Source organism: Antechinus flavipes, chromosome 3, assembly GCF_016432865.1.
Source record: "Antechinus flavipes isolate AdamAnt ecotype Samford, QLD, Australia chromosome 3, AdamAnt_v2, whole genome shotgun sequence".
In the NCBI taxonomy this organism is placed as follows: domain Eukaryota; kingdom Metazoa; phylum Chordata; class Mammalia; order Dasyuromorphia; family Dasyuridae; genus Antechinus; species Antechinus flavipes.
Window position 1 is genome coordinate 28,274,643 of NC_067400.1, and position 26,426 is coordinate 28,301,068.

The 26,426-nt window shown below is 43.3% G+C and overlaps 1 protein-coding gene across 1 annotated transcript in view; it reads left to right on the forward strand.

The window, feature by feature from the left end:
• The window catches only part of PRKCI (protein kinase C iota), a 58,900-nt gene extending 41,587 nt beyond the window's left edge, over positions 1-17,313 (forward strand). Inside the window, exons 8-18 of the mRNA XM_051983166.1 lie at positions 193-251; positions 2,085-2,261; positions 2,707-2,804; positions 3,850-3,936; positions 6,428-6,563; positions 8,955-9,042; positions 9,879-10,004; positions 11,461-11,540; positions 12,779-12,868; positions 13,987-14,102; positions 14,772-17,313. Of these exons, the coding sequence (XP_051839126.1) occupies positions 193-251; positions 2,085-2,261; positions 2,707-2,804; positions 3,850-3,936; positions 6,428-6,563; positions 8,955-9,042; positions 9,879-10,004; positions 11,461-11,540; positions 12,779-12,868; positions 13,987-14,102; positions 14,772-14,859 (1,145 nt within the window). The 3' untranslated portion in view covers positions 14,860-17,313. The remainder of the gene's footprint in view (positions 1-192; positions 252-2,084; positions 2,262-2,706; positions 2,805-3,849; positions 3,937-6,427; positions 6,564-8,954; positions 9,043-9,878; positions 10,005-11,460; positions 11,541-12,778; positions 12,869-13,986; positions 14,103-14,771) is intronic.
• Positions 17,314-26,426: the final 9,113 nt, after the last annotated feature.

Below are 26,426 nucleotides of genomic sequence, written 5' to 3' on the forward strand. Positions count from 1 at the left end.
CACTTTTGGCAACGAATTCCCACGGCTAAGTTAGAGAGATACCGAGCCTTAGTCACAGGGACACGGGCAGATAGAAATGGTGAAAATCAGAGATTGTTGTAGTAGTGGGAAATGGCATTTCTTTCCCTTACCTCATGTTTTAATGACTCGTTACCTTCTTGCTCCATTTTTATAGTGTGTTTTTTCTTCTAGTGATTCCATATAACCCTTCAAGTCATGAAAGTTTGGACCATGTTGGTGAAGAAAAGGAGGTAAAAATTACTTGTCTTATTGTAGCTGACAGTTTTGTTAACCAATTGACTTAATGGGGGATCATGGTGCAATCCAGGAGATCAAGGGCCAGGGTGTCCAAAAGTCTGGGGGATGTTGCCTGCTCCTCACAAGGTACTGTCCACCTCGGCCCATCCCTTCACCACTGAATTCCCAAACTGAATTGTTTCTTCTCTCAAGGGAGGAGGCTGGAGTGGTGATATTGAAGGCCCTTTCAGCTGTAGGATTATAGGGAACTTGGAGTTTAGAGGTCTTTACAGAAAACGTGTCTTCATCTTGTGATCTCCTTCCAGGAGAATGGTGGTTTAGACACTTGTACTCTGTCATTTCTCAGTGACACTGCCCTCTAGGAGAAACTCCTCTCCCCTCTATCATGAAGAAGAATATGTTAAAACAGAAGAAGCCATCCTTCTGTCATTGGTGAAAGTGCAGCTTCATTCTGCCCCTGTAGCCTGCCTCTTCTCTGCTAATGAGGTCCTTGAAGACAACCCTTGAGCAGAAGGATTTAAACACTGGCTGCTTTTCAGTGGCATTTGGTTCTCCTCCCTTCACTCCACATCAGTTAAATCAAGTCTTCTCAAGTTTCTCCGGAGCCTCTCCCTCTCTCTCCCTCCCTCATTTCTCATGGCACAATCATAATTCCATTACATTTATATCTTTCACATACCACAGTTCATTCCAACATTCTTCATCACATGGGATTTTTCCCAGATTTTTTGCTACCGGGAAAAGGCACCCATTTTCCCCCTTCAATTTCTTTGCTTCCTTTTCTTCTTGTGACCCAGCAGAAAGAGGAAAGGACATGTACAAATACACAGACCACAGAATAGCTTTGCCTAGTAAGTAGTTCTCTAGCAGCTGGCTTCAAATTCATGGTGACTCCCCCATCTAATAACTAACAGCATCAAATGGTTGCCTAGTGATCCTTACTAAGATAATATTAGATTCTTCTGCTCTCTGGGGGAAAAAATAACCAAATTCCTGTTTTCTTTTGGAAAAGGGTCTCAGATTTAGAAAAATTTCTGGCCTTTTCTAAACAGCATTTAAACTTAACATTTGTTTATTATGTGGTAGAAACTATAATGTTGTGGCGAGTACTGCTGGGAGATAAAAGAATACATTAGGATCCATTCCTTTATCGAGCTTTCGGTCTCCTGACATGGAAGCTTTTTAAAAAGAAGCCTAAGATGATTTCCTCACAAAATACTGTCTCATTTCCTTAGCACCCACTTCCTCCTTGACCTCTTCTGGTTTTTGTTGCCAGCATGTCAAGGCACTGCCTCCCAGAAGGCCCTGAGTGCCCAATTTAAGATTGTAAAACCGGCCAATTGTGCATCTCCCGGGAGTCCAGCTCCGCAGGCCCCCTGCTGCGTCTCGTTTGTAGCTTGCCCCTTCCTGACTGAGGAGACTTGGTTTGGGCTGTCCTAAGTCTCCACCAGAGGTGTCAGACACTGGGCACTGCAGGCAGAGCTGAACTGGATAAAAATGTAACTGGGAAATATTGAACCAGAAAGCAAAGCTGCAGCGTGACATCAGCAGAGGTGGCTAGGGGTTTTCTGTGTCCCTGAAGCTCTGCCGCGTGCATTAGACTCGCCTGTCTGGCCTCCAGTGATCCCTTTGCTCCTTCCTTCCTGAACTCCTCTGCGAGCGTCTTCCACGCTCTCTCTTTTGCTAGTCCTCTGTCTCTGGACCTTGAGAGACGTTGTGGAGCTAGAGCGTCTCATCGTTGCAGGGGGAGGGGTCCCTTCGTTGGGTGTTTTTAAGGGTGTTTTCCAGATGTTGCATTTTTTTAAAAATGACAATCCCTTTGACAGGCGATGAGTACTAGGGACAGCGGCAAAGCTTCGTCCAGTCTGGGTCTCCTGGATTTCGATTTGCTCCGTGTGATAGGGAGGGGGAGCTATGCCAAGGTGCTGTTGGTACGACTTAAAAAAACTGAGCGCATTTATGCCATGAAAGTTGTGAAGAAGGAGCTGGTCAACGATGATGAGGTGAGCGGCCCTTGGGGCTCCAGGGCTGGGCCCGTCTACATTGTGTTCTGTGATCGGCCTCGGCCCAGGAGCTCGTAGCCTGCCCCTTCACATGATGCTGTGCCCCGGGCATATTGGGAAAACGCGGCTTCCTTAGTCATTCTGTCCCCTCTTTGGCCCGGCTTCCGTAATCATTCTGTCCCCTCTCTGGCGCTCCTCTGCCCTGGGCTTCTGTGAGGACCTGTGGCCTGACAGCATTGGTTGTCGTGTTTTATCTCATGCGTCAAGGGGACCGTCTTGCAGATTGTGAATTGAATGGACTTGCTTAAAGGACCATTTTATGGCCCATATTTTGGTAATCAGCCTTGCTGGTTGCTTAGGAACGGAGAAGACTTGGGGTTTGGGGGGCATGTTGGTGAAAGTAGAAATCTGAGCACTTGGGGTTCGCTCTCCTGTGTCTCCTCAGGACATCGATTGGGTGCAGACAGAGAAGCACGTCTTTGAGCAGGCCTCCAACCACCCCTTCCTTGTGGGCCTGCACTCTTGCTTCCAGACAGAAAGCAGGTAAAAGGGAGAGAAGGGTCGTGGTCAGGGCCGATGTGTGGTGCGGGATGGTGGATGATAGCTTTATCCCAAGAAAGAGGAAGTGAACATGGTCACATGGTGCCGCGGCTGCCATGGTGCCCTGTCCAGGTCTCCACCATGCTCCTCATGGGTGGGGCACGTCACTTTGTTTAGGAGCCCTGACCTTCAGTCCCTTGCTGCCTGAGGCCTTGGAAGACCCCTGGAGCAGACATCAAGGGGCTTCATACAAAGGGTTCTGAGGCCCTCCTGATGATCCTGTGGGCATTGAGAAGTGTCTCCGCTTATCCAGGGGCTGCCTCACAGGGACTTACTTCTCACACGCAGGCTGCCGGGTCACTCTGTCAGTCAGCAGCCATACAGAGCCCTGCTAAGTACTAGGGAATGTTTCCTAGAGCCTCTGCTCACTTTTCGTTCTTATGGGGGAGAAACAGCACATACAACACATTCATAGGCAGACACAAGATCTAGGGACTCACATACAAGGCCCCCAGCTTGATTACTGAATGAAGAATAATAGCGAAAACCAAAGAACTGTTTGGGGGAATGTTGACATTGTGAATGAAATGCATTTCCCTGGGGCCTCCAGGTTTCTGAAGCTCTTTGCACACATTACGTTAATGGTCTGTGGGCCTGGGGTTGAGGGGAGAAGACCCCCTGCCTCCTGGAATGCTTGTGCTGCTGCTTCTGAGTCGAAGTTGTTCTAACTCTTGCTGGCACAATGAATGGAGGGGAAGAATGGGGCCAGGAGAGCAAGATTCATTGCAAGGAAAGCCAGAGAGTATCCATAAATGGAGAGGAGCCCCCTGGGGCCTCCAGAGGCCTGGTTATGGACCCCACCTCTGGCCCCTTTTTGCACTGTTCCTGTGGCCGCCGCCTCCTTGGCAGTAGCTGCCGCCAGTCTTGCCTTGCCACCGTGGGCAGACCGAGCAAAGCATGCGCTCTGGCTGCTTTTCATTGTATTGTCTACATGTGGCTGTGAAGGCTTGTCCCAGGTTGGAGTTTGAAGGGTGCTCTTCTTTTTTAGGTTGTTCTTTGTGATAGAGTACGTAAATGGAGGAGATCTCATGTTTCATATGCAGCGACAGAGGAAACTCCCAGAAGAACATGCTAGGTAAGCTGTGTGGTCTTCCACAGGGTGGGATTTTTGCCACAAGGGGGAAACCCTCGTAAGTCCCTCCCACTCCTTTGCAGTTCTTAGCTTTGCTTTAATGTTTATTAAATATATCTTAATGTACATTATAGTTTCCAAGGGCTCCTAAACAAATGAATAGTATGATAACATTTTTGAAGGGAATGTTTGCCCTTATTTTCAGGGTCCGTTTATATAACGATATGCTATTTATATAACTTTTTTCTTCCAATTCATCTGAGAGGGCCCCTTGTTGGTAATGCCATTAAGCTCATTTTATGTGTGCTTTTGAAAGTAATTACAGTACATTTCTATTATTTAAAAAAATCTCTCCTCAGCCTAGTCGGCTTTTATTTTGGTTTGGATCAGGCTTTAAATTGGGGATCCTAGTTCAGCCCTGTTAATGAACAGGTGGGAAACTTCTTTGACTCTCTTGTGTTTTATAATTTTGGTTTTATATTATTTTGGGGATATTGACCTTCTTTTGAGATCAGGGATCAAGAATGGAGTTTCAGACCTGGTTCTGCTTTGTCTCACTTTGGACAGACCACTTCCTTCCCATCAATGACTCGGTTGTTTTTTCCCCCTGGTTTTACATCAGCAATCATTCCTGTAAAACTTAAATGGAGCCAGTCTCCAATTAGTGCTGTGTTTGTAGTATTGTTATCAATTGTGATAATTTGTTGAACTGAGAATATCTTGCAGCTATGCTTACTGGTCTACCAGTAGGGCATAGTAAGCTTGGAAATCACAAGGTTAGGAAGTAGAATAAGGTAAATTGAGGCACAACGTTCCAAGAACGATCAGTATTCGTGAAATGTGAATTTGCCAATAATTAGGATCCCAGCTATCCTCTACGAAGCTTAAGACGCTGAGTTGGGGAATGGCTGTCTTGGTTGTGGTTTTTAGGGAAGTGTTAAACAAAGAACAGACTTCTATAGGAGGGGGCAAAGGAATGTTTGGTTAAACAAGCTCAACATTATAGATGGCTAAATCATTGTTACTGGTTACAGAGCTGAACCGTGGGGGCAGTATAATCGGTTGTAAATTGGGAATGATAACTCCCTCTCTGCCTCCCCTAACTAAGACATGCTCACTGTTCGAGTCTACCTGCCAGGTTAGAGAGAATGGACCAGACTTCCTTGGATATCAAAGCAGACATCCTTAAAGGATAGTTTAGCGATATAAAGATACTAGACATGATTCCCTGGTGTCCCCCTGCCTCCTTTCAAGGGTAACAGATTTCTGTGATGTAAGAATACAACAGTAGTTAACAAGAGGTCTAGATTTCTAAACTTAACTCATTATAGGACAATGAAGAACCATGACTTAAACAGTTACAGTACAAAATTAATTAACTCTAAATAGGATCAATTTTTAAAATAGAATCAAGCTGTTATTTCAGCAAGGAACAGTTAAATGAATGGTCTCGGATCCAAATAACAGTGATTCCTGATAGTCTGGGTTATTTAGGACAATCTTTTCCAAGGCTGCTACAAACAGTGAAGCTAATTAATTAATGATTTTGTTGAGATTTATTTCATCTTGAAGTTTGTCCAGTGAGGTTTAGAGAATGAATTTGCTGATTTGCTTTACTCACAAGACCTCAATATTTTTTCCAAAGACCCTCTTTTTATCCAGTAACCACTGATCACTGGGTATGTTTTATATGAACTAATTATGCCACTGCTAAAATAGTGACTAAATAATGTTTTCCTGTGCTCTTTTTTTGTGCCTTTTATATAAAAATTTTGGCAGCCCAGATAGTGTCATAACATATAAAGCAGTACATATGGACCATCATGACTGTTGGTTATTAAAAATGTTGGATTTTTAAAATCCAAAAATCACCTTCTTGTTGGTCACCTTGCTCTTGGCTGCCTTTCTGAACATATTTGGGCAGGTCCTCAAACATGAGACAGGCCTTATGTCAGAATCTGCCTCCTTTCTCCCCCCCAAAAACCACACTTCCCTAAAAACCCTAAAAACCCGGGTTTTGGAGGACCCGGGGTCAGCACCTACAAGATAGGCTGAGGCGTCCCAGGAGGGCTTTTGTGATCATACATTAGCTAATGGTAAAAATACTCCCTTTTCATTCTTGTTCTGAGAGTCCAGTGTGAGGTAGGTGATTGTTGGAAAGGTTGGTAGTTTTAAGTCATTCATTAGCCTATTTGAGGTATGAAAAGATTTCTGTGAAATATAGGACTTTAATGAAAAAGCAGTATTTTAAAATGTGTGTTTTCCAGCTGGTTTATGTGTGGGGTCTGGCATCTGGTGTCAGAATACTGTTGGAGTATGCTTTGGGTATTTTTGACTCCTAACCAGAGAAAAAAACTTGTAATGTGACTTGAGTGTTATTTACATTTGTAAAGCAAATACATATATTTGTCCCTACCAATTAGGTACCAGGTAATTGCAGGTTTAGTGTACATTTCTTTTGAAGCAAACCAGTGACCTTTTTATCTCATTCTAGATTTTATTCTGCAGAAATAAGTCTAGCACTAAATTACCTTCATGAACGAGGGATAATCTATCGAGACCTGAAGTTGGACAATGTGTTGCTGGATTCTGAAGGACACATTAAGCTCACTGATTATGGCATGTGTAAGGTGAGGGAGAAAGACTTCTCCTGGGGAGGGAGGCTGCCAGCCCTTCCCTGAAGCTACTGGCCGCTTGGGGAGAGGCTGAGGAAGGCCGGGGAATGGCTGTTTCCCACCAGTGCGTTCTCCCTGGTGTTCCTGTACACGGCGGGTCAGCTCTTTGTCTTCTCTTTTTCAATGGTACCTCCTCTGGGAGCCCTGGGCAAGACCTCATGGAGGGCACTGAATGTCACAGGCAGCCTTCCTAGTGGTGACAGGGGCTGCCGAGGTTCCATTTGGATACAGATTCCAGATGAGGAGAGGGCAAGGCCTCTGTTTGTAAAGGATTCCACTTGGAGGGTTTCCTCTCTGAGGATATCTGTTCCCCCTTGTTTCCGGGCTCCATGAAGTGATCTTTGCCTGGTCCAAAGGGGTGAGAAGCGCATGGATCGTCTTGTTGGCTGAGCTCAGTGTCAGCTCCAGAGGCTCCTGGGCGAAGTACTGACAGAAAGCCACGCTGTTGTGTAGGCCCATACGGCTATTTCTTTGCATAGGCAAAGGTACTCACTGGACCCTTTTATGTGTATTTCCCATGGCTTTGAAGAGAAATTTTTTCTTACAGTGGTTCTCTCACAGCCTTTTGGATCCTTTTGTATGTGGCTTTTTTTTTTTTTTTTTTAAGTGCCTAGAATCGGACAAGAGGAAGCACAGACAAGCAGGACAATTTTGAAAGATAATATTTATTAGATACTTTTAAAAAAACAAGCAGCATGAAATGAAGATTCATAATTTCATGTGGAATCCTTTTTTTGTGTTGGCTGGAAGTGGGGAAATGCCCTTTTTTGGCATTTTCAGTTCAGAATTTTTTGAATGTTAAATATGGCATATTTCTCAGTAAGTTTTACATTTCATTTCTTTAAAAAGAGAAATTGTAAGAGCAAAGACTTAAAACTACTTTCTTATGTTTAGAAGAGAATTTTTGTTGGTTTCCATTTATATGGTGCTCTGGAGAAATTCAGTGGTCTTCAAATGATTTGGATGAAGAATTATTTTTTTTTGCTTGCTCCTTACAAAAAGGGGGTCTCTTTAGATTCCAAAATCTGACCTACGTGGCATTTGAAGCGCATCCCCACTAGCATGCTGGGGAGGCTCTCCCAGCCAGCCAGCTTAAATCTTCAGGAAAATTAAGTTTCCTCCCACTCCAATCAAAAATCTCCTTCCTTGAAGATTTGAGGCCAGTGATAAGAGAGAAGCAACTTAATGCCTTTGGCTAAATGAATTTATTTTTCTTGTAACAGGTTTTTTGGAAATCAGAAACACTTTGTGAAGCACTTTCACAGTTTTCTTCCAGAAATATTCCCTGTTACTTTCTGCAGGCTTCCACTAGCTGGTTTAGCATTGTGGAAAACTTGCTGGTGGATGGAGGGCCTCTGTTATGAATTCAGCTCACCTGGTTTGGAGTTGACATTGGAAACGATTCATGAGCAGTTTTGATTTACTAATTTTGGACCCAAAATAGAGTTGTGCTTCTTTGGGTGGGTTGTATTCATGTTGTGTAGACTTTCTATTGAGCGATGAAGACTTCATGAGAGAATTGTTTGTCGTTCCTCAGAGCTGATTACGGGAAGAGGACAGGATCTGAGCTCCCTAAATTATTAGTGGTTAACTTCCTTCATGCATATTGGAGCCCTAGTGTAGCTCCTGTATATTATGACAGTTCCAGTATGAAGCATCATCACATGGACAGAATCATTAAAACAGGGTGTTTGTGGGACAGGTTGGATTTATTTATTTAGTTAGTTTAGCGTAGTTTGAAATGAGAGAGTGGCAAGGAGTAAAGTCAGTCTTTTTGAAAAGGTGGTTTTTGTCATAACTATGCAAGACCGATGTTCTCTGAGCTGTGTGTGTATGAAGGATGTCATAGGCATTTAAAAAAGTGGTTCTCATGCTAGGGATCCTTTTTTTTAATTAGGCTATCAGGAAGCATTTCTTAAGCAGGTGCTGTGCATGAGGCACTTGGGATTTACAGCTCAAAGTGAGTCGAGCCCTGCCTTCAAGGAGCTCATACGCTTATCAGAGGAAAACAACCTATAAATATGGCAGCAAACCAGAATACATATAAAGTCAAGAAAAGGTCATGGGGAGAGGGTCTGGCACTCCAAAGAGCTTGAGCTTAGCTTTGAAGGAGGCTGCAGAAATGAAGAAGACAAAGGCATGGGAGAAGTGGGCAGCAAGTGGGGGGAAGGAGGGGTTGACGCAGGGTAGAATGTGTGCAGAGGAATGAACCATTCTAGTTGGGAGGGATTGATTTAAATTAATCCTCGTCTGACCAATGGTGGATTGAGATGAAGCATGTGGTTTTAGAGCAAAATTTAGAGTTCTGCAACACCTCTTTTCTCTCTCTTTTTTTTTTTTTTAAAGGAAGGATTAAGGCCAGGAGACACAACCAGTACTTTCTGTGGTACTCCAAATTACATTGCTCCCGAAATCTTACGAGGAGAAGATTATGGTAAATAAAACAGTTTTTGTTGTTTTGACCTAGGCTGTGGATGAATTAACTCCATTTTTAAAAAAAAGATTATCCGCTGTTTTAGGCATTTACCTTAGAGTTCTCCAGTGTTTTTGTGTTGACTTTATTGGGGGGGGGGGGGAAGCAAGTTAACCTCCCTAGGCCCTAACTAAATTAGAAATGAGAAGGGGGGAAGAGCTCTTTGATCTGCCTGTAGCTAAAAACTTGGATGGGGGCGACTGGAAGAGTGAAGATGCATTTGTATTTTAGGCTGCCCTTAGTCAATTGGGAAAGTTTTACCAGGTATACCTCAGCTAGGAAGGAAGGTCATACTGTCCATCTCTTGGTAGCTCATAGCTTTGTCTGTGAGGCAATTTGATTCCTTACTACCCATTAGATCCCATGGAGAAAATTGAATAGAGGTAAAGGGCCATTGTTGGCTCTTTAGGAACATTGCAGCATCAATCAAAGAATTCAGGCTTGGGGAAGCTGCTCCCCCAGTCAGAAACATTGTTCTATAAAGGTTTATTTTATCCTAAAATATAGTTTCATTATCCTAGGATCTGAGCTTATCTCTTAAGAATTCAATTTCTGATATTATGGAAATTTAAAGGTTCATTTTCTACAAGTTACTCTCTTGAACAGACTTTGAGGAATGCATCATTTTATTTAATCTAATAAGACCTGTAAACCCTGTGATTTTTCTGTGATGAAGGTTGGAATGTATTTAGAAGACTATATAGTAACATAATACTTTCATATACTAGGTAATAAGGACTTTAAGAACTGGGGCTTGAAATTTTTTTTCTTCATTAATTCAAACCTCTTTTTTGAAGGTTTCAGTGTGGACTGGTGGGCACTCGGCGTGCTGATGTTTGAGATGATGGCGGGAAGGTCTCCCTTTGATATTGTTGGAAGTTCTGATAACCCTGATCAGAACACAGAGGATTATCTCTTTCAAGGTGATTAACAGTCAGTCAGCAAAAGTGGAGCCTTTACTTTGTGCCAGAGGCTGTGGCAAATGCTGAGGATACACAGAAAGACCAAAAGAGAGTTTTGTTTGCTTTTCTCCAAAGTAGTCTTTGCTGAATCCCAGATAAGAAACAGGGAGCTTTCTCTGACACTGTCATCCCTGACAGGCAGAAAAGCAGGCCGTGGGGACTTTAGCCCAGCTCAGTTTGGAAGGCGCCTCCATACCTCTGAGGCATTCTGTCCCTCTCGTCCCCAGTGCAGAAATGAGCTGCTTGGTTCTGTGTACCCAATATCTGCAGCCTAGCTGGGACAATGCTGTGGGACAAAGAATTCAGTAACTAGAGTGATCTTTTCCGAGGACCCCCAAAAAGAAAGAGGAAAGAGGACAGCCTACCCAGAAATAAAAGGGGGTATAAAGGGAGAGGCGGATCCCACAGTGGAACAGGATTAAGGCCTGCAGCCCATGAAAAGGTCAAAAGGAAGCATTATCTTTGTTAAGCACCTCTTGGAGTAGTTGAACATTTATTAAGCACCTACTGTGTGCCAGGCTCTGTACTGAGGGCTGGGGACAAGAAAAAAGACAAAAGGGCCTTTAAGGAACTCACAGTCTACTGGGACAGTGTGCAAACAAAGAGACATAAAATAAGCTCTGTGTAGGATTGGTAGTAGATAATTAACAGAGCAAAAGCACTGGTAAGAGAGCTTGGGGAAGGTTCCTCTAGAAGGTGAGAGTTTTGCTAGGATGTAAAGGAAGCTGGGGACAAGGGTGAGTGTTATTCCAGACCTGAAGGGCAGCTCAGGAAGATAGCAGAGCTGAGACCCAGAGGGTCTCATTGGGGAGAAGAGCGCAGGTCAGAGCTGTGCAGGAGGGGCACGCTTTGGAAGCCATAGCCCCCAGGGTCCATTGGGTAAGGGGGTGACGGGCTCCAAGTTGGCTTTTGGGAAAGCCACTCGAGAGGCTGAATGGAGCAGGGACTGGAGTGGGAAGAGATTGCAGGGAAGTCTGCAGGGCTTAGATGTGGTAGGGGAGGAGAGAGGAGAAGGGGAGTCATCTAGGTTGGGAACCCAGAGGATAGCAGGACGGTGCCGGCCTCTACCGCTGTACTGCCCTCACTATTTTCATGCTATTGAAAATTACTGAGCCTCTTTCCAGAGAGTTTTTGTTTGTTTATATTTATTATAAATATCTACCATATTAAAAATAACAATTGTGAATTTATAGACACTCCAACAGAGTTTCAGATAGCCCCAGCATTCTCCGAACCACGCTTTGAGAACCACCATGAGAACCACTAGGGAGGGTATGGGGGAAAGAGATGGAGTTCATTTTTGGACATATTGAGTTTGAGTTCCCTGAACATCCATGGGATAGGCAAGATTGGAGATCAGTAGAGAAATGGTGATGATGGTGATGTGGAGATGAAATGTGATCTCTTTCCTTTCTAGTTATTTTGGAGAAGCAGATTCGAATACCCCGCTCCCTGTCGGTCAAAGCCGCCAGTGTCCTGAAGAGTTTTCTTAATAAAGTAAGAGTCGTGTTTGTGGGCGTCTTAGGTACAGCTGCACTTCTGGGGATCGAGCTCCCAAGCAGGGGGCCTGGAGCTTGAGTCCCAGAGCTGCCCAAGAGTCCTCCTTGGTTTTAGTTCATTCTCATGTCAGATTCTTAGAAGTTCCATGATTGTGCTTAATAAACCCTTTTTTTGTCATTGATTGCCTTAATTCCCCCCAGTGGGTGAGGTGAGATGAGGTTGGTTTATACATAAATGTCATCTACAAAGCAGCCCCTCCCCTTCCCTCGCCTCCTTTTCCAGGCCTGTGTTTGAAGTCACTGTGGAGCAGTAAATAGGGCATCAGTTCCACAGAAGGTAGCTCCCCAGGGCCTGCTTTGTGCTGGCTGGATGGGAGATACTGGAGAAATAGAGAAGAAAGATTGGTCTCTCCGCCAGGAGCAGGCCACGTACCTGAGAAAGCAAGGCTTGCCCAAAGGGCTAACCATGTTCAGTAAGAGGGCAAGGCAGGCGGGGAAGCGAGAGCCAAATTGTGGGGTCGGGACAGTAAGTGCAGGGGACCAGGTAGGAGAAAGTAAGTGCTTCCCTGACGTTACAAAACAGGGACAGGGAGCTGGGGTCCCTTTCTCCGGCCATTGCCAGTCTCCTAGGAGCCGGGCCGGAGAAGGGGCTGCCATGGAGCCCTCCTGCAAGGTAACACCCCCTCGATGGCGTCACAGCAAGTGGGATGCACACCTTCCAGAGGAGATAGCTCAGCTTGAGACTTAATTGTTAGCACAGTGACAAGGAAAGGCGAGAAGTGCTAATATGCAGATTTAAAAACTACTTCCACCAGAAAGAAAAATGAGTCCATGTCCTCATTCACAGGAGTGAAGTGACCAAGACGTCACGAGCCCCGGAGGAGATCATCTGGGGGAAAACGGGGTTTTCTTGTGGCTCCTTTAAGTGACACATGAGTTCACAGCAGGCCTGGGTGTTGTCTGTAATTGTGAAGCCATGCTTAGGACTGACTTAGAACCACACTGTATTGGGTATAACGTTTGGGGTGGCCTTTGAGGCTTTAGGTAACAGAGCTGATGGTTCCTCCTTAACTTGCATGATGTATTGGGGTTGGAGAAGGGACCCCGAGGCTGCAGGAACATTTTGTTTTAAGCAGCCTCTAGGAAGAACTGTGAAAGATTCCTAATGCCAGAGGCATAAACATGTGATCCCCCTTTGACATACATTTAATACACTGACTGTTTCCCTACCTCTAGGACCCAAAGGAACGTTTAGGCTGCCATCCGCAGACAGGCTTTGCTGACATCCAGGGCCATCCGTTCTTCCGAAACGTTGACTGGGATATGGTACGAAGAGAATCTTTTTGTTGTTGTTTAAACAGGTTTTGTTTCCTCTGGGTTGTGTATCCCAGTTGTTTCTTCTAGAGTACACGGCCGCTGATAGGCTGACCCTTTAGAAAGATGGTAGAGCATTTGTTAAGCACATGAGCCAGGATCCAAGCAAGACAGTCCCTACTGTCGAGGAATTTACAGTCTCACGGGGCAAGAACAAACTCAAAGGGGAGCCCGAAAGTTGGGGAGGAAAGAAAGGTGCCCCTTGTAGAGGCAGGAGTGGGACTGAGTGGGGTGGGCCAGGCTGGCACCCTCAGTTCCAGAAGTCCTGGTCCAAGGCTGGCCAATCAGAGCAGAGCTTGGGGTCACCCAAGATAGAGCACGCAGCTGGTGGGGAGGGGCCTGCTAGGTCTCTACAAACTTATCATCTGCCCAGCATCAGAAGGCCCAGAGTTAGGCCTGAGGAAATCCTCACACCTTAGTAACCCGAATGCTGTTTAGAATTAGCCTTCCTCCTTCATTGCCTCCTGGGACTGGAGGGAACAGAGGTAACCCCGGCTTCCTAAAGTTCTGGTCAGAGGAGCGCAGACTCTGGCTGACCGATCCTGTGAGCAGTCAGGGCGTGGGATGGACAGGCTAGATTTCTATTCTCAGAGGATACCCCCGACTCCCCCTCTCCCCCCCAGTTCAGTTGGGGAAGATTTTTCTTTTAGTTGGCCATGAGTTTTTAGGCCAGAACAACTTCCAGAGACCCTCTGAGCTCCAGCGGGGTCAGCTTCAGCTTTGGTGTAGGGATCACTCTAGAGATGGGAGTGTGTGAGAGTGAGAGAAAGAGTGTGTCTGCATGTGTACTCATGTATGTGTGTGCGCGTGCCCGTGGAGACCTAGTGATCGATGTACACACATGTAGCACGGTCTGTATGTCCAGTCATAGGTGTAGAGATGTCTGCAGTCACGTGCGGGCCAGGGCTCAGAGCGGCCCTGTGTGTGTGGACCCAGGCTCGGGGTGGGCCACATCATCCCCGTTGGGGAGGCTTCTCTTTTAGGGCCAAGCCCAAGGTCTGAAATTGAGGCTGAGGAGACAGGTGGGCTGCGTCTTCTCATGTCGGCTTTCATTGAACATGTCTTTCTAGATGGAGCAGAAGCAGGTGGTGCCTCCCTTCAAGCCAAACATCTCGGGGGAGTTTGGTCTGGATAATTTCGACTCTCAGTTCACTAACGAGCCTGTGCAGCTCACTCCCGATGATGAGTAAGTAGCAGGACCGAACCTTCTGGTGCTTCTTCGCCCTGAGCTTGTGGGGATAAAGCAGTTGTCTGGGGGCATCCGTAGCAGCTGTCGCAGGCTCCTGGCCCCCTCCCTCTGGGCCAGCTGGCTTCACCCCCATCCCCGCGTCCAGACTGTCTGCCTCTTTGCTGTTTGGTGCCCTTCTTCCTTTGATTCCAAGAAAAATCCCTTTGATCCTAAGCAGTCCAGCACCAGCAGCCCTGAGGCCCGGTTCTGTCAGCTCCCCGGGGGCTGTGGAGCTTGGTTGGATGTTGCCCTCTCAGCACCCGGAGCCTCTGAGAGACCCAAGCCCTCCTTTCTGGCCCCAGACTCCCTGAAGGAGTCTGTACTTTGCTGTTGGTCAGCCAGCTTTTCTCATTCCAGTTCATATGGTGCTTTTTTTTCCCCCAAGTTCTCCCAAGTTAAGGACCCTGATCTAAATGATTTCTGTTCTTCCATTTTGTTTGGTGCCCTGTCTATGCCTATAATTTTGTAAAGCCTTATTTCTCATGTGTGTGTGTGTGTGTGTGTGTGTGTGTGTGTGTGTGTGTGTGTATTTTTTTTTTTACCAGTTTGCTGTCTTAATTAGTTTATGACTACTGATACTACCTTTCTTAGCATTATTAAATACATAACGGGTTTCTCCACCAACAGTGACATTGTGAAGAAGATTGACCAGTCTGAATTTGAGGGCTTCGAGTATATCAATCCCCTGCTGATGTCTGCAGAAGAGTGTGTCTGATGGGCCTCATTCCTTTTGCCTGTGTCGTCCCATATGCATGGATAAACGAGTTACCAGTTTGGATGCAACCATATAGAATAAGCTGAGCATTTTAAATTTGTCATCTACTGTGACACACTCGGTATCATTTATCCCTGATTGTAATGACCGAATGATCACATTTAAGTTCAACTGCAAGAAAGAATCCAAAAGCACATTCCAGAGACCTGGACCAGGAGGGATGGAGCTGTAACGCGCTGGGCAGCTGCTGGCACCTAGGGGGTGCCCGAGGAGCGGCTCCCACGTGGCTTGCTGAGAGGTAGCCACGTCCCCTTTGTTATTTGAAAGAAACACTTGTTACAGCTTTGAAAGAGGACCTGGTACATTGCATTAAGGCACACTGTGAAACAGCATCGTCCGAGCCTCTCCTAGTTACACGGTCATCAGCCGGCGCCGGCGGCGGTGCTGGTGAAGAGTTTCATTTGGGAGGAGGAAGAGGGCTTCCAAATACATTTTCCCGTTCTTTATCTGTAGGAGTTCAGTTTTATGTTTCCGCCTTGTCCTGAACGGTCAGACTTGTAACTTGATGACAGTCCCTAAACTGGTGAGGATAAGAAAGATGCTGCTTCCTTAGAACTGGAGGATACCCTTTCCACTCAGGAGAACACTAGGCACACTCCCGTCAGCCGTCAGTCAGTCTCGCCCTGTGGGGGTCCCGAGGAAAGAATGTACCCCACTCAGATGTTGGGCCAGAAATATATACACCTGGGCGTCAGCTCGCCAGGATGCAAAGGAGCCAGGGTACAGCCAACGGGAAAGGAGGTCATCAGGAGGTAGAAAGGAAAAAGTGTCTTTAGCAGAACAGGGAGGTTGAAGTTGGAGAAGCTAGATGATGATATTTATCTCTTCTTCCCCCCCATACCTTAGGGAAGCATTCCACAGCTGCTTTTTTGTGATTCAGCAACTGTTTGTTTCTTTGAGGCAATTGGGAGAGCAAAGAGAAGAAATGCCCCTGTTTCCCAACCTGAAAAGGCATTACATTTAGCCGGTTGAATTGGTGTATATTTGAAAACAAGTCCTTTACAGCCTGATACAGAGAGGAGACGATAGCTTCTGATTGAGACAACTCAGAATTTTCTTGAATATTATCATGGGAATACTTGCTGATTTTCTCCATGGAATCTTCCATGAAATCCAAGAAAAAATGATTATAATTAATGTGAGAGAAAACTGGCCATTATTCCAGTTCACTCTGGATTTTATAAACTCTTATTATGTAGATAACAGATATAATATAGAGTAAGAAGGCAGACTCTTTAAGCTATTTTTGAATAAATATTAATATGTTTGAGAAATTTATTGGTTGAATAAATGCCCAAAGTATCATCCTTTCATTATTTTTTGAGAGAATAATTTGGAAGCTGGAATAACCCTATGCATAGAAATTGCCTCTACATTCCCAACCTTATTAAAAATTTAATTCTGGGAAGGCAATCAGACGTAGTCCTAAATTCAGAATGACTTAAGGAATTCGTCCTATACATTTTACAAATTTTCTTCCCCTCCTTTCTTTAGAAGCTATTAGAAATATGATTTTTTAAAAATTTATTTTTCCAATGCCCTAGCCAGTATGGAGAAAGTCATAGAAAATAAAATTATCATCTAAAGGGGTTCCTTTTTTTATTAGATGATTATAAATCTAAAATTTGTTTTGAAGACCCAAGGGTTTGCCCCAGGTCGTTGATGGAGAAATCTGTCATCCGAAGGTATTGATGACCTTGAACTCAAAGTGGTGATGCTTCCTCTGTGGTGGGGTTGTCTTTGTCTTTATCCCGTGATCTGATTTCAGGAACGCTGTGCGGTACACAAGAGTCGGGGCCAGAAGTGCATTTACTGTTCTCATCAGCTAAATACTATTTAAAGGCATATGAGTAACAACTAGCGTCTTCATTTTAAAATGTCTGCACAAAACTGATCAGTTTTCTACCGGTCATGTTACAGGTGATATGCATTTTTCTATGATGTGGCTTTAACCTCCAGGGTGGCCTTTGGTTTTAATATAATTTTTAAAAACAAATAAGATGTGTAAATTTTATACAGATTGCCATTGCAAATATGTTTTTACTTATTTTCCTTTTTCCGCAACCTTTTTCAAGTGCCATGCCAGTTTTTTTTAACTTGTGTTGTAGAGGCTGTCTCAAAATTATTCAGCAGGGAAATCAGGCATCGGACAGTCAGAGTAGTTGGAATTTTGGGTTTCTAGGAAATAAGATTTATTTTTCATAAGCATGACATGTTGTGGAGTGACCTCATTTTATTTGTGTGAAGACTGGACTCCAGGTACTCTGCTCGTTCAGTACTAATGCAATTTACATGTTTTCTTTCATGTGAAATACTCAGATATATTGTAATCTGTATTTGTGCACCTTTTTTTTTTTTTACTTTGTCTTTAAATAAACTGTTTAATAGTCCCCATACCAGTGGTTTTTTGGGGGGCAGGGGTAAGGGGTGTAGATCATTTTAGCACCATTAAAATAGTTTTGCATAAATAAAAGAATTTTTTAAAAACAGTTTTCAATCAAGGAACTGAAAGAAAAAAATTCAAGTGTGGAATCCTGTTGCTCCCAGAGGGATCCCTCTTGGCACACACCTGCCCTTGAAGAGTGTGTAGAAAGACCACCTCGCACCCAAACATCCCCGTGTCCTCAAGGGTTCCAAGGCAGCAGTCCTGAGTGCGGGGTGGGGATGGGGGGGTTCCATCCACCTCCATGGTGATCCAAAGGAAGCTCTGACAAAGAAGTTTAGAGAGAAAGGTGTTTCTCTGGAGTTCCAAGAACTGCAAGTCACTGCAGAAGACATGTTCCAGCTTGAAGCTGAGCTTGGGCGCCCGTGCCTTCGTCAAAAGTTCAGGGTAGGGCTAGATGGTGTCAAGCCAGGTAACGCTGTTAAAGACACGTCGAGCCATGAACTTTCTGGCATGGGTGATGGTACCTGGGAGCTCTGCCTCCAAGGTCTCCAGCTGCCAGTCTCGGGGTGCCAGGGTTTTCTGGAACAGGTCAGCAGAGAGTTTCAGATTTATTGAGAGGGGGAATAATTTTTTTTAAATTAGCCCATAGGTTCCTGTCTTCCTCATGGGATTCCAGCTGAGTTTGTGGAACCCGAAGACACCTGTACAAGCGTCCTCCCTCTCACTAAGTTAAATGTCTCTGCACACGCCACTCGCCAAGCGCTGCAAAACTCGCAATAAAATCCCAGCTCCCGCCCTTACAATCTGGACTGGACAGCAGGGTCAGGAGCAGATGCCCTGAGAAAGATAAGACAGCTGTTCTGTATCCCAGACAAGATGCAGCAGTGAATGCCAAGTGTTTTAAAATATACATTTTGTGCAACAGTATACGTCTGTTCTCTCCCAAGAAATGGGAGTGGGACCTTAAGTGGGTATGGGAGAAAAACCGGGAGAAAAATCACCAAGTAACTTCCCTCAAAACTAGGTCTTGGGCAGAATCTCTTTACAAAAAGAAGGAGCAAGAGCGGTATTTATCGACCGCACGATACACTGGTATGGTCGGGTTCTGTGCAGCTACTTGGCCAGTTGAGTATTTTTCATGATGCTTTTGTCACCTGAAAAAACCAAAAGGACTGGTGGGTTTTTTAAGACTAATTTCCATTTTCAGTCTGCATAAATCTCGGTGTAAGTATCTCGTGGTCATGGGATGGAGCCAGAAGTGTTTCCTAATACAAATGCCGTCAATTAAGAGGCTTTAGGGTGTTAGCAGAAGTTGTCTTCAGAGCTCGGGCCGAGCCAATGCAAACATGGATCGTCAAAGGCCACAGAAAAGTTTCCGGCCCAGGCTTTGAAAGCCAAGGTGCGTTTGTCAGTTTTAGGAAAGGACAATTCTGGGTCCCTGATGGTTGTAGCCTATGAAAGACTGGCCAGACATGAATTCCTTTGCTATAAATTATCTCTTGTCTGTAATATGAGCAGTGCTTTCTGGGGCTACCCAGTGGCTCTTACATTATGTATAATTTGGCTATAGCTAAACTCATGTAAGTGTAATTAACCCCTATATAAAAAAAAAAATTAACTCAGATTTTACATCATGAGAAAGGACATAAAATGTGGAAAGAATAATAAGTATATCTAGAGCAAATGGCTATTCTCTTTGTCCCCAGTTTCAAACAAAGCAGCCAGAAATGGATCCCCGTAAAAGCACAATTTTGTTGATTTTTGCTTACCCACTCGGGAGCCTAAAATTACTTTCTTACCGATTGAACTCCGTATACAAAAGTTTTGCTGGTTTTTTGCTGTAAAATCTTGCTCATCTTGCAAATGTGACATTTTAACATTTGAAATTTGGAATTCGAGAGTTTAAAGGGTATCTGTTACATTCCAAATTGGGAATTGGGCAGGATTTGGCAAAGTAGTACTAAAAAGAAAGCCTCCAGGACATTAGGTAGTGAGGGCCTGCACAGGATGAGAGGTGACCTAAAGGAGAGAGAGAGTTTTGTCCCGGTGGAAGGATCTCCAGATCTGTTGAAGCAATTCATAATGCTAATAATAGCTAACATTTATATCAAGTTTGTAAGTCTACATATAGCATGTGAGGCAGTTTATAGATGAGCAAAAGTAAGATTCAGAGCACAAGTGACTGACTTGACCAGGATTACGTGATGGTTCCTTCTAAAGGAATCATTTGTAACCTCGAAATAGGGACTTTTTTTTTTAAGTTGGCCTTAAAATGTGAAGTCCTGTTCTGTTATTAATTCCCCTTACAAATAAGCGAAGTTGTGTTCTCCCAGATGGTAGACTGAAGGAGATTGGAGGTGGAGATAAATGGGCCATGGGTTCAATTCCTGTCTCAAACTGTCGCTGGTTCTGTCGTCATCCCATAGCTGTATTGAGTCAATTAGAGTGACCCAACAGATTATAACCATGAAGGTGGTATGATATTAATGCACCATTTAAAAACCGGTGAAGGGAATGGTTTGAGAGAAGCCATGTGAACTAACACAGAGTTGGATGAACAAAACCAGAAGGAAGTCTCCCGTAGCAACCACGCTCTTAGGAACTGACCGGTGCAGTTGATTCTGGGGTACTGCTACTTCCCTGACCTAGAGGGGATGGATGAACCCAAGGGGCAGAATTGCGTGGGTACACACCTGTGGGCCGTGATCAATGGGAGATTTTGTTTTGTTATGTTTTACAAAGGCTTTTTTTTTCCACTTGGGGTCAGGTTTCCCTGCCCCACAGACTACAAATAAGCAGGACAGCTTTGAAATTTAGATGCGGTAATCTGGAATTATGCCCAAAAAATTATCAAATTGTGCATACCCTTTGATCCAGCAGTGTTTCTATTGGGCTTATATCCCAAAGAAATACTAAAGAAGGGAAAGGGACCTGTATGTGCCAAAATGTTTGTAGCAGCCCTGTTTGTAGTGGCCAGAAACTGGAAAATGAATGGATGCCCATCCATTGGAGAATGGCTGGGTAAATTGTGGTACATGAATGTTATGGAATATTATTGTTCTGTAAGAAATGACCAGCAGGATGAATACAGAGAGGACTGGCGAGACTTACATGAACTGATGCTAAGTGAAATGAGCAGAACCAGGAGATCATTATACACTTCGACAACGATATTGTATGAGGACATATTTTGATGGAAGTGGATTTCTTTGACAAAGAGACCTAACTGAGTTTCAATTGATAAATAACGGACAAAAGCAGCTACACCCAAAGAAAGAACACTGGGAAACGAATGTGAACTATCTGCATTTTTGTTTTTCTTCCCGGGTTATTTATATCTTCTGAATCCAATTCTCCCTATGCAACAAGAGAACTGTTTGGTTCTGCAAACATATATTGTATCTAGGATATACTGCAACATATCCAACATATAAAGGACTGCTTGCCATCTAGGGGAGGGGGTGGAGGGAGGGAGGGGAAAAAAATCGGAACAGAAACGAGTGCAAGGGATAATGTTGTAAAAAAAATTACCCTGGCATGGATTCTGTCAATATAAAGTAATTATTAAATAAAAATTAAAAAAAAAAAGAAATTTAGATGCCGTGTTAAAAATATAAACAAGATTTAGATAATAGTGATTTTTATAATCCTTTCCTGTTTTGCAGTATTTATGGAAATGCTCGCTTTATTTGGGTGTTAATGTCCAAATGAATATAAAATTCAATGTGTTTTTTTTTTAATAAAAATGAACATTTTTGGATTTGAAGACTCAGTATGGATACAGAATCTTCACTGTAAAACCCTCAGGTCTCTGAGTCTCTATTTCCTCCTCAGTAAATGAAGAGAATTGGGCTAAATGAATTGACAGGTGCTGGGTCCTGACTCAGCTTCCAATCTTGTCCGTGTTCATGGCAAGGACAGCAAGAGACCGGATCGACCAGCTTGGCCATCTGTCCTCCAGGCTCAGCTCCACAAGGGCCAGGGAGTATGGCTCACACTAAGGCAAAGCTGGAACAGCCATAGACACTGAGCTTTGCATTGGGATGTAAATCAGATGCAGACTCTGGCTGTGTGATTCGAGGAAACCATTGTCCTGTGCCTCAGTTTTTTTATCCAAAATAAAGGTTCCCTTCCAGCTCTAAACCTTTGATCCTATAAGCAGTTTGGGGAGTGATCCCTCTTTTCAAATCACGTGAAATCTCAGCTTGACACAATAGGTAAAATATGACATCTGTAGTTCCAGTCCCATCCACCTGAGCCACTTTAACTGGAAATCTCCATCTGATATCATTACTTTGGGCTCTTTCTTCCCGTGTATCTCTCCAGGGCTATTTCTCATCTCTAAAAACCAGTTTGTTGATATTTCCTAGTGTTGGGCCCATTCCTTCCTCGAATCCTCTTCCTTCCCATATGGACAGCAGTATGGATTGTCTTCAGCTTTGCTTTGCAATTCCCAGGGGATACATTTCTGATCCCAAGAGCGCAGTGAAGCCCGGGACTCTGAACTGCCTCTTCCCTTCTCTTACTGGGAGTCAGAAAACTGGAGGCTGAGGTTGAACCCTTGGCTCTGGGACTCATTACTTGTGTGACTGTGGACAGGTGACTGTGGGTCTCTGGGCCCAGGTCTGAATTTTTTGTTTGTTTTGACAAAATCAAAGTCCTTTCTAGTTCTAAATCCTATGAATAGAAATCAGAGAGTGTAAATACCCCCATTTTATACTTGAGATTGAGTAAATTATCTCCAAATCACCCAGCTTGAAAGTGGCAGAATTGGGCCTTTAATCAGGCGGCATCCAACTATGCTGTTTCTCAAGAGTAAATATTATTATTATTCCTTATGGAGACACAGCTTGGCGGGTCGGATGGAGAGCTTAAGAGCTGCCGTGTAATCCCGGAGAAAAATTGCTCAACAGTTCTGTCCAAGGAAGTTCTATAAGACTGAGTAGCAGAGAAGGTGCTGACCTGCATTGTTGGAGGGAATTTCCTATCTGGAAGGACTCCGTATCAGTGAAATCACAAGTTCACTTCCAATTCTGGTACCTTCCCCTTATCCCCTATGCAACAACTATATGTTTCTTTAAAAAATTTTTTTCTCTTATTACAAACTTGGGAAACATTGATAAACATGACCTCTTCCATATAAAAGAACAGAAAACCACAAATCTCCATTACATAAAGCTTGTTTTTTTGTCTGATTTTATTAGCAGTTCTCAAATTTGCCCTGTTTTATACATTGTCCACCATTTGTTTTCCATAGTTCTTAGTAACATGAGAAAGAAATAATATGGAAACTCCTAAAGCTCTCCTTTATTTGTTTGTTTGTTCATTCATTTAATTTATTTTTGGAAAAAAAATCTTTCCTCCACTTTGTACTTTTAGAATTTATAATTTTTCTATTTATTCTCATTGCAAAATTCCCAAGTTCCAGTAGTCACTTACTTGACTACCTCAATTAAGGGGTTGTACAGTAGGTGCTGAGCCCCATCCAACAGCCTCACACGTTTCCTTTCACAAGTTTTTCATCAAAAAGCTATTTTCGATTTGTTGTGTTGTTGATCTACTTGATAATCTGGAGATTATAAGTTTATAGTAAGGATGCAACTAGGAGGTACAAAATCCATCCTGGTTTTTAAAGCCCTGAAGAACCCATGTTATTCCTATTGGGACACCATTAAAAAAAAGGCTGTGATTTATGGTTCATAGTATTTGGAATGAGATGGAACATTTTACCACTAACGGACACATTTTTAATGTCATAAAGTATGTCAGATTGTTGGCTCATTTGGTCCACTCTCCCTATTCAAAATTAGAGATTTCTTCTGCCGCAAAATTCCAGTTTTGCTCTAAGGGGTCCATTCTCATTAGGTGGTTGAAACAGTCACATATTTTCCATCCTTAGCATATTGAGCTGGATGGTCCAGCCTTTTACTGTTCAGATGAGAGTCAGTGATTCGCTGGAGATAACAGGGCCAATAAAGTGCCCGGGGCAAGATTTGAACAATTGTCTTCCTGCCTCCAGCACCTTAGTTGCTGCACTAGTTAGCTGCCTCTTTAGGCTCCTTTGGAGGGAGAATCTTTTTGGTGATGTGAATCAATCTCTCTCTCTCTCTCTCTCTCTCTCTCTCTCTCTCTTTCATTCTTTCTCCTTTATTAAAGCTTTTTATTTTTCAAAACATATGCACGGAAAATTATTCAACAAAATCTTGAATAAAACCAGCTAAATGCTGGAGATACAAAGAAAGGCAAAAGCAGCCTCTCAAGAAGCTCACAGTCTAATAGTGGGAGAGAGACAACATATAAATAATTATGTCCCAAATAATAGAGGATAAATTGGAGATAAGATTAAAGATGAGGGGGAAAGGCTTCTTACAGAAGGTGGGATTTTCAATGAGACTTCAAGGAAACAAGGGGCAGAGATGAGGAGAAAGAGCTTTCCAAGAAAGGAGGACAGTCTATAAAAATGTACCATCAGGAGATGGAGAATCTTGTTTGAGGAACATTGAAGGAGCCAGTCACTGGACCAAAGAACCAATAAACATGGGAAGGGGAGCAAGAGGTAGGAAAATTGGAAAGGTAGGTAGGGGCAAGGTTATGTTGCATTTGATCCTGGGGACAATAGGGAACTACTGGAGCTTCTTGAATAGGAGAGTGATACAGTCAGAAGGGATATAGTCAGAATTGTACTTTAGGAAGATTGTTTTGATAGTTGAGTGGAGAATAGTCTGGAGCAGGGAGACCCTTCAGGTAAGCAGGTTCATCATTGTCTATTTCCATCAGGTATAAAGTGATGAAGACCTCCATTAGTGTTAACAGTATCAGGGAAGGGGGAATGAATATATGAGAGATCTTATAAAGGTACAACCAGCAGAACTTGGCAACTCATTTATTATAGAAGGTGAGAATGAGTGAGAAGCTGAGGATGACACTTAGGTTGTGAAGCTGGGTGATTGGGAGGATCGTGATGCCCTCAAACAGTAGTAAGGAAGTTAGGAAGAGGGGAGGGTGAAGGGGAAGAAAGTAAGTTTAGTTTGCAATATGCTGAATTTAAATTACCTATAGGACAGCTAAGTTATCTCTAGAATATCTAAGTTGCCCAATTGGTATTTGAGATACAAGACCAAAAATGAGTGGAGAGATTAGGGCTAATTAGTTAGATTGATTGATCTAAAAATCATTTCCATGGAGATGATAACTTCGTGGGAATTGCTGGGGAAAAAAGGTGGTTTTTCACTCTATTGGGGGAGAGAGAAGGATGAAGGAAAAGAGAGAGCCAGTGTGCAAGACCTATAAGATAATGCTAATAAAAGAAGATAGAGATTCACAATTCTTACCATGCTTTTTTTTTCTGTTCCTCCCCCAATTTGGTGAACCAGCCTTCCATCCCATCTTCCACAAGAGGTGTTTCCCAATATCTCTTAATCCCACTATCTTCCCTCCCGTTATCCTGTACATACCTTGTTTATACATATTTGTTGTCTCCCCCATTAGACTGAGCTGCTTGTGGGCAGAAACTAATTTTTGTCTCTTTTTGGAGTTTTTAGCGCAGAGCCTGACACGTAGTAGGTGCCTAATAAATAATTATTGGCTTTTTCATGAAGGGAAGGGAAGCAGAGAACAAACATTTGTAAAATATCTATTATGTACCAGCCACTGTGCTAAGTGTTTTACAAATATGGACTTGAAAGGGCAGGCCAGAAATGGGTTACAGGATGGTGATACCCAAGTTAAATGTTGAGTTGTTTCAGTAGTGCATGATTTGTGGTGGTTCTATTGGGGGTTTTCTCGGCAGAGTGGCTTGTCATTTCCTTCTCCAGCTCATTTTACAGATGAGGAAACTGAGGCAGATGCGGTTAAGTGACTTGCCCAGGCTCGCACAGGTAGTCAATGTCTGAGGCTAGAATTTGAACTCAGAGCCTGGTGCTCTATTCACCATGCCGTCCCACCCAAGATAAATAAAGAGTTTGTTATAGGGCACCTTACTGCTCTTGTTAAGTTTAGGTCTGCAGGATGTGTCAAACCAGTGATAGAAAGAATTTGATGAGCCTCAACTATTGGAAGTTCACAGAGAACCAAGGACTACCAACGAAAGGCAAAGGTGGTCCTGGTTCTCATAAAGAGAAGAAAAACCTTTCTTCTCTTGTAAACTAGAAGTCATGAGGTGGCTTTGATTCTGATAATTCCAGAAAATATTCAAGAACATCTAGAAATGAGAGCTAGAGCAGATGACCTCAACATGAGTCAATAATAGCAGACTAAGCTAATTTTTATTTCCCACGGGTATATTAGGAGAATATGATAATAAGGGCAGTTTCATAAGATTTTGGAAATGCATTTGACAAAATTTTTCAGGAAGTTGTATGAAAAAGATAGGAAGGTAATCACTCAACAAGAAGACTATATGATGGTCACTTCTGATGGACGTGGCTCTCTTCAACAATGAGATGATTCAAACCAGTTCCAATTGTTCAGTGATGAAGAGAGTTATCTACACCCAGAGAGGACTATGGGGACTGAGTGTGGACCACAACGTAGCATTTTTACTCTTCTTGTTGTTTGCTTGCATTTTATTTTGCTTCTCTTTTTTTTCTTGTGCAGCCTGATAATTATATAACTATGTATGCATGTATTGGATTTAACATATATTTTACCATATTTAACATGTATTGGACTATCTGTCATCTAGGGGAGGAGGTTGGGGGAAGGATGGGATAATTTGGAACAGAAGGCTTTGCAAGGATCAATATTGAAAAAAATTACCCATCATATGTTTTGTAAATAAAAGGCTTTAATAAAAAATAAATTAAAAAAAGAAAAAGATGGGAAAGGGATGGTGTAAAGTTAGGACTTGGAGCTGGTTGAGCACCTGGACCCACAGAGTGATTATTCACAGTCACAGATTAGGGAAGTCTCCAGTGGGATGTCCTAGACATTTGTGCTTAACTCTGGACTATTTAACAGTTCTTGTAATCAGTATGGCAAATGTTAGAAGTGACCAAACTGAGAAGAATAGATCACATTTTAGATGACAAAATCTGGATCCCAAAAGATTTTAACAAGCTAAAGCAATGGGCTCAATTTCATAAAATGAATTATAATTGAGATAGAAAATTTTACATGTGGA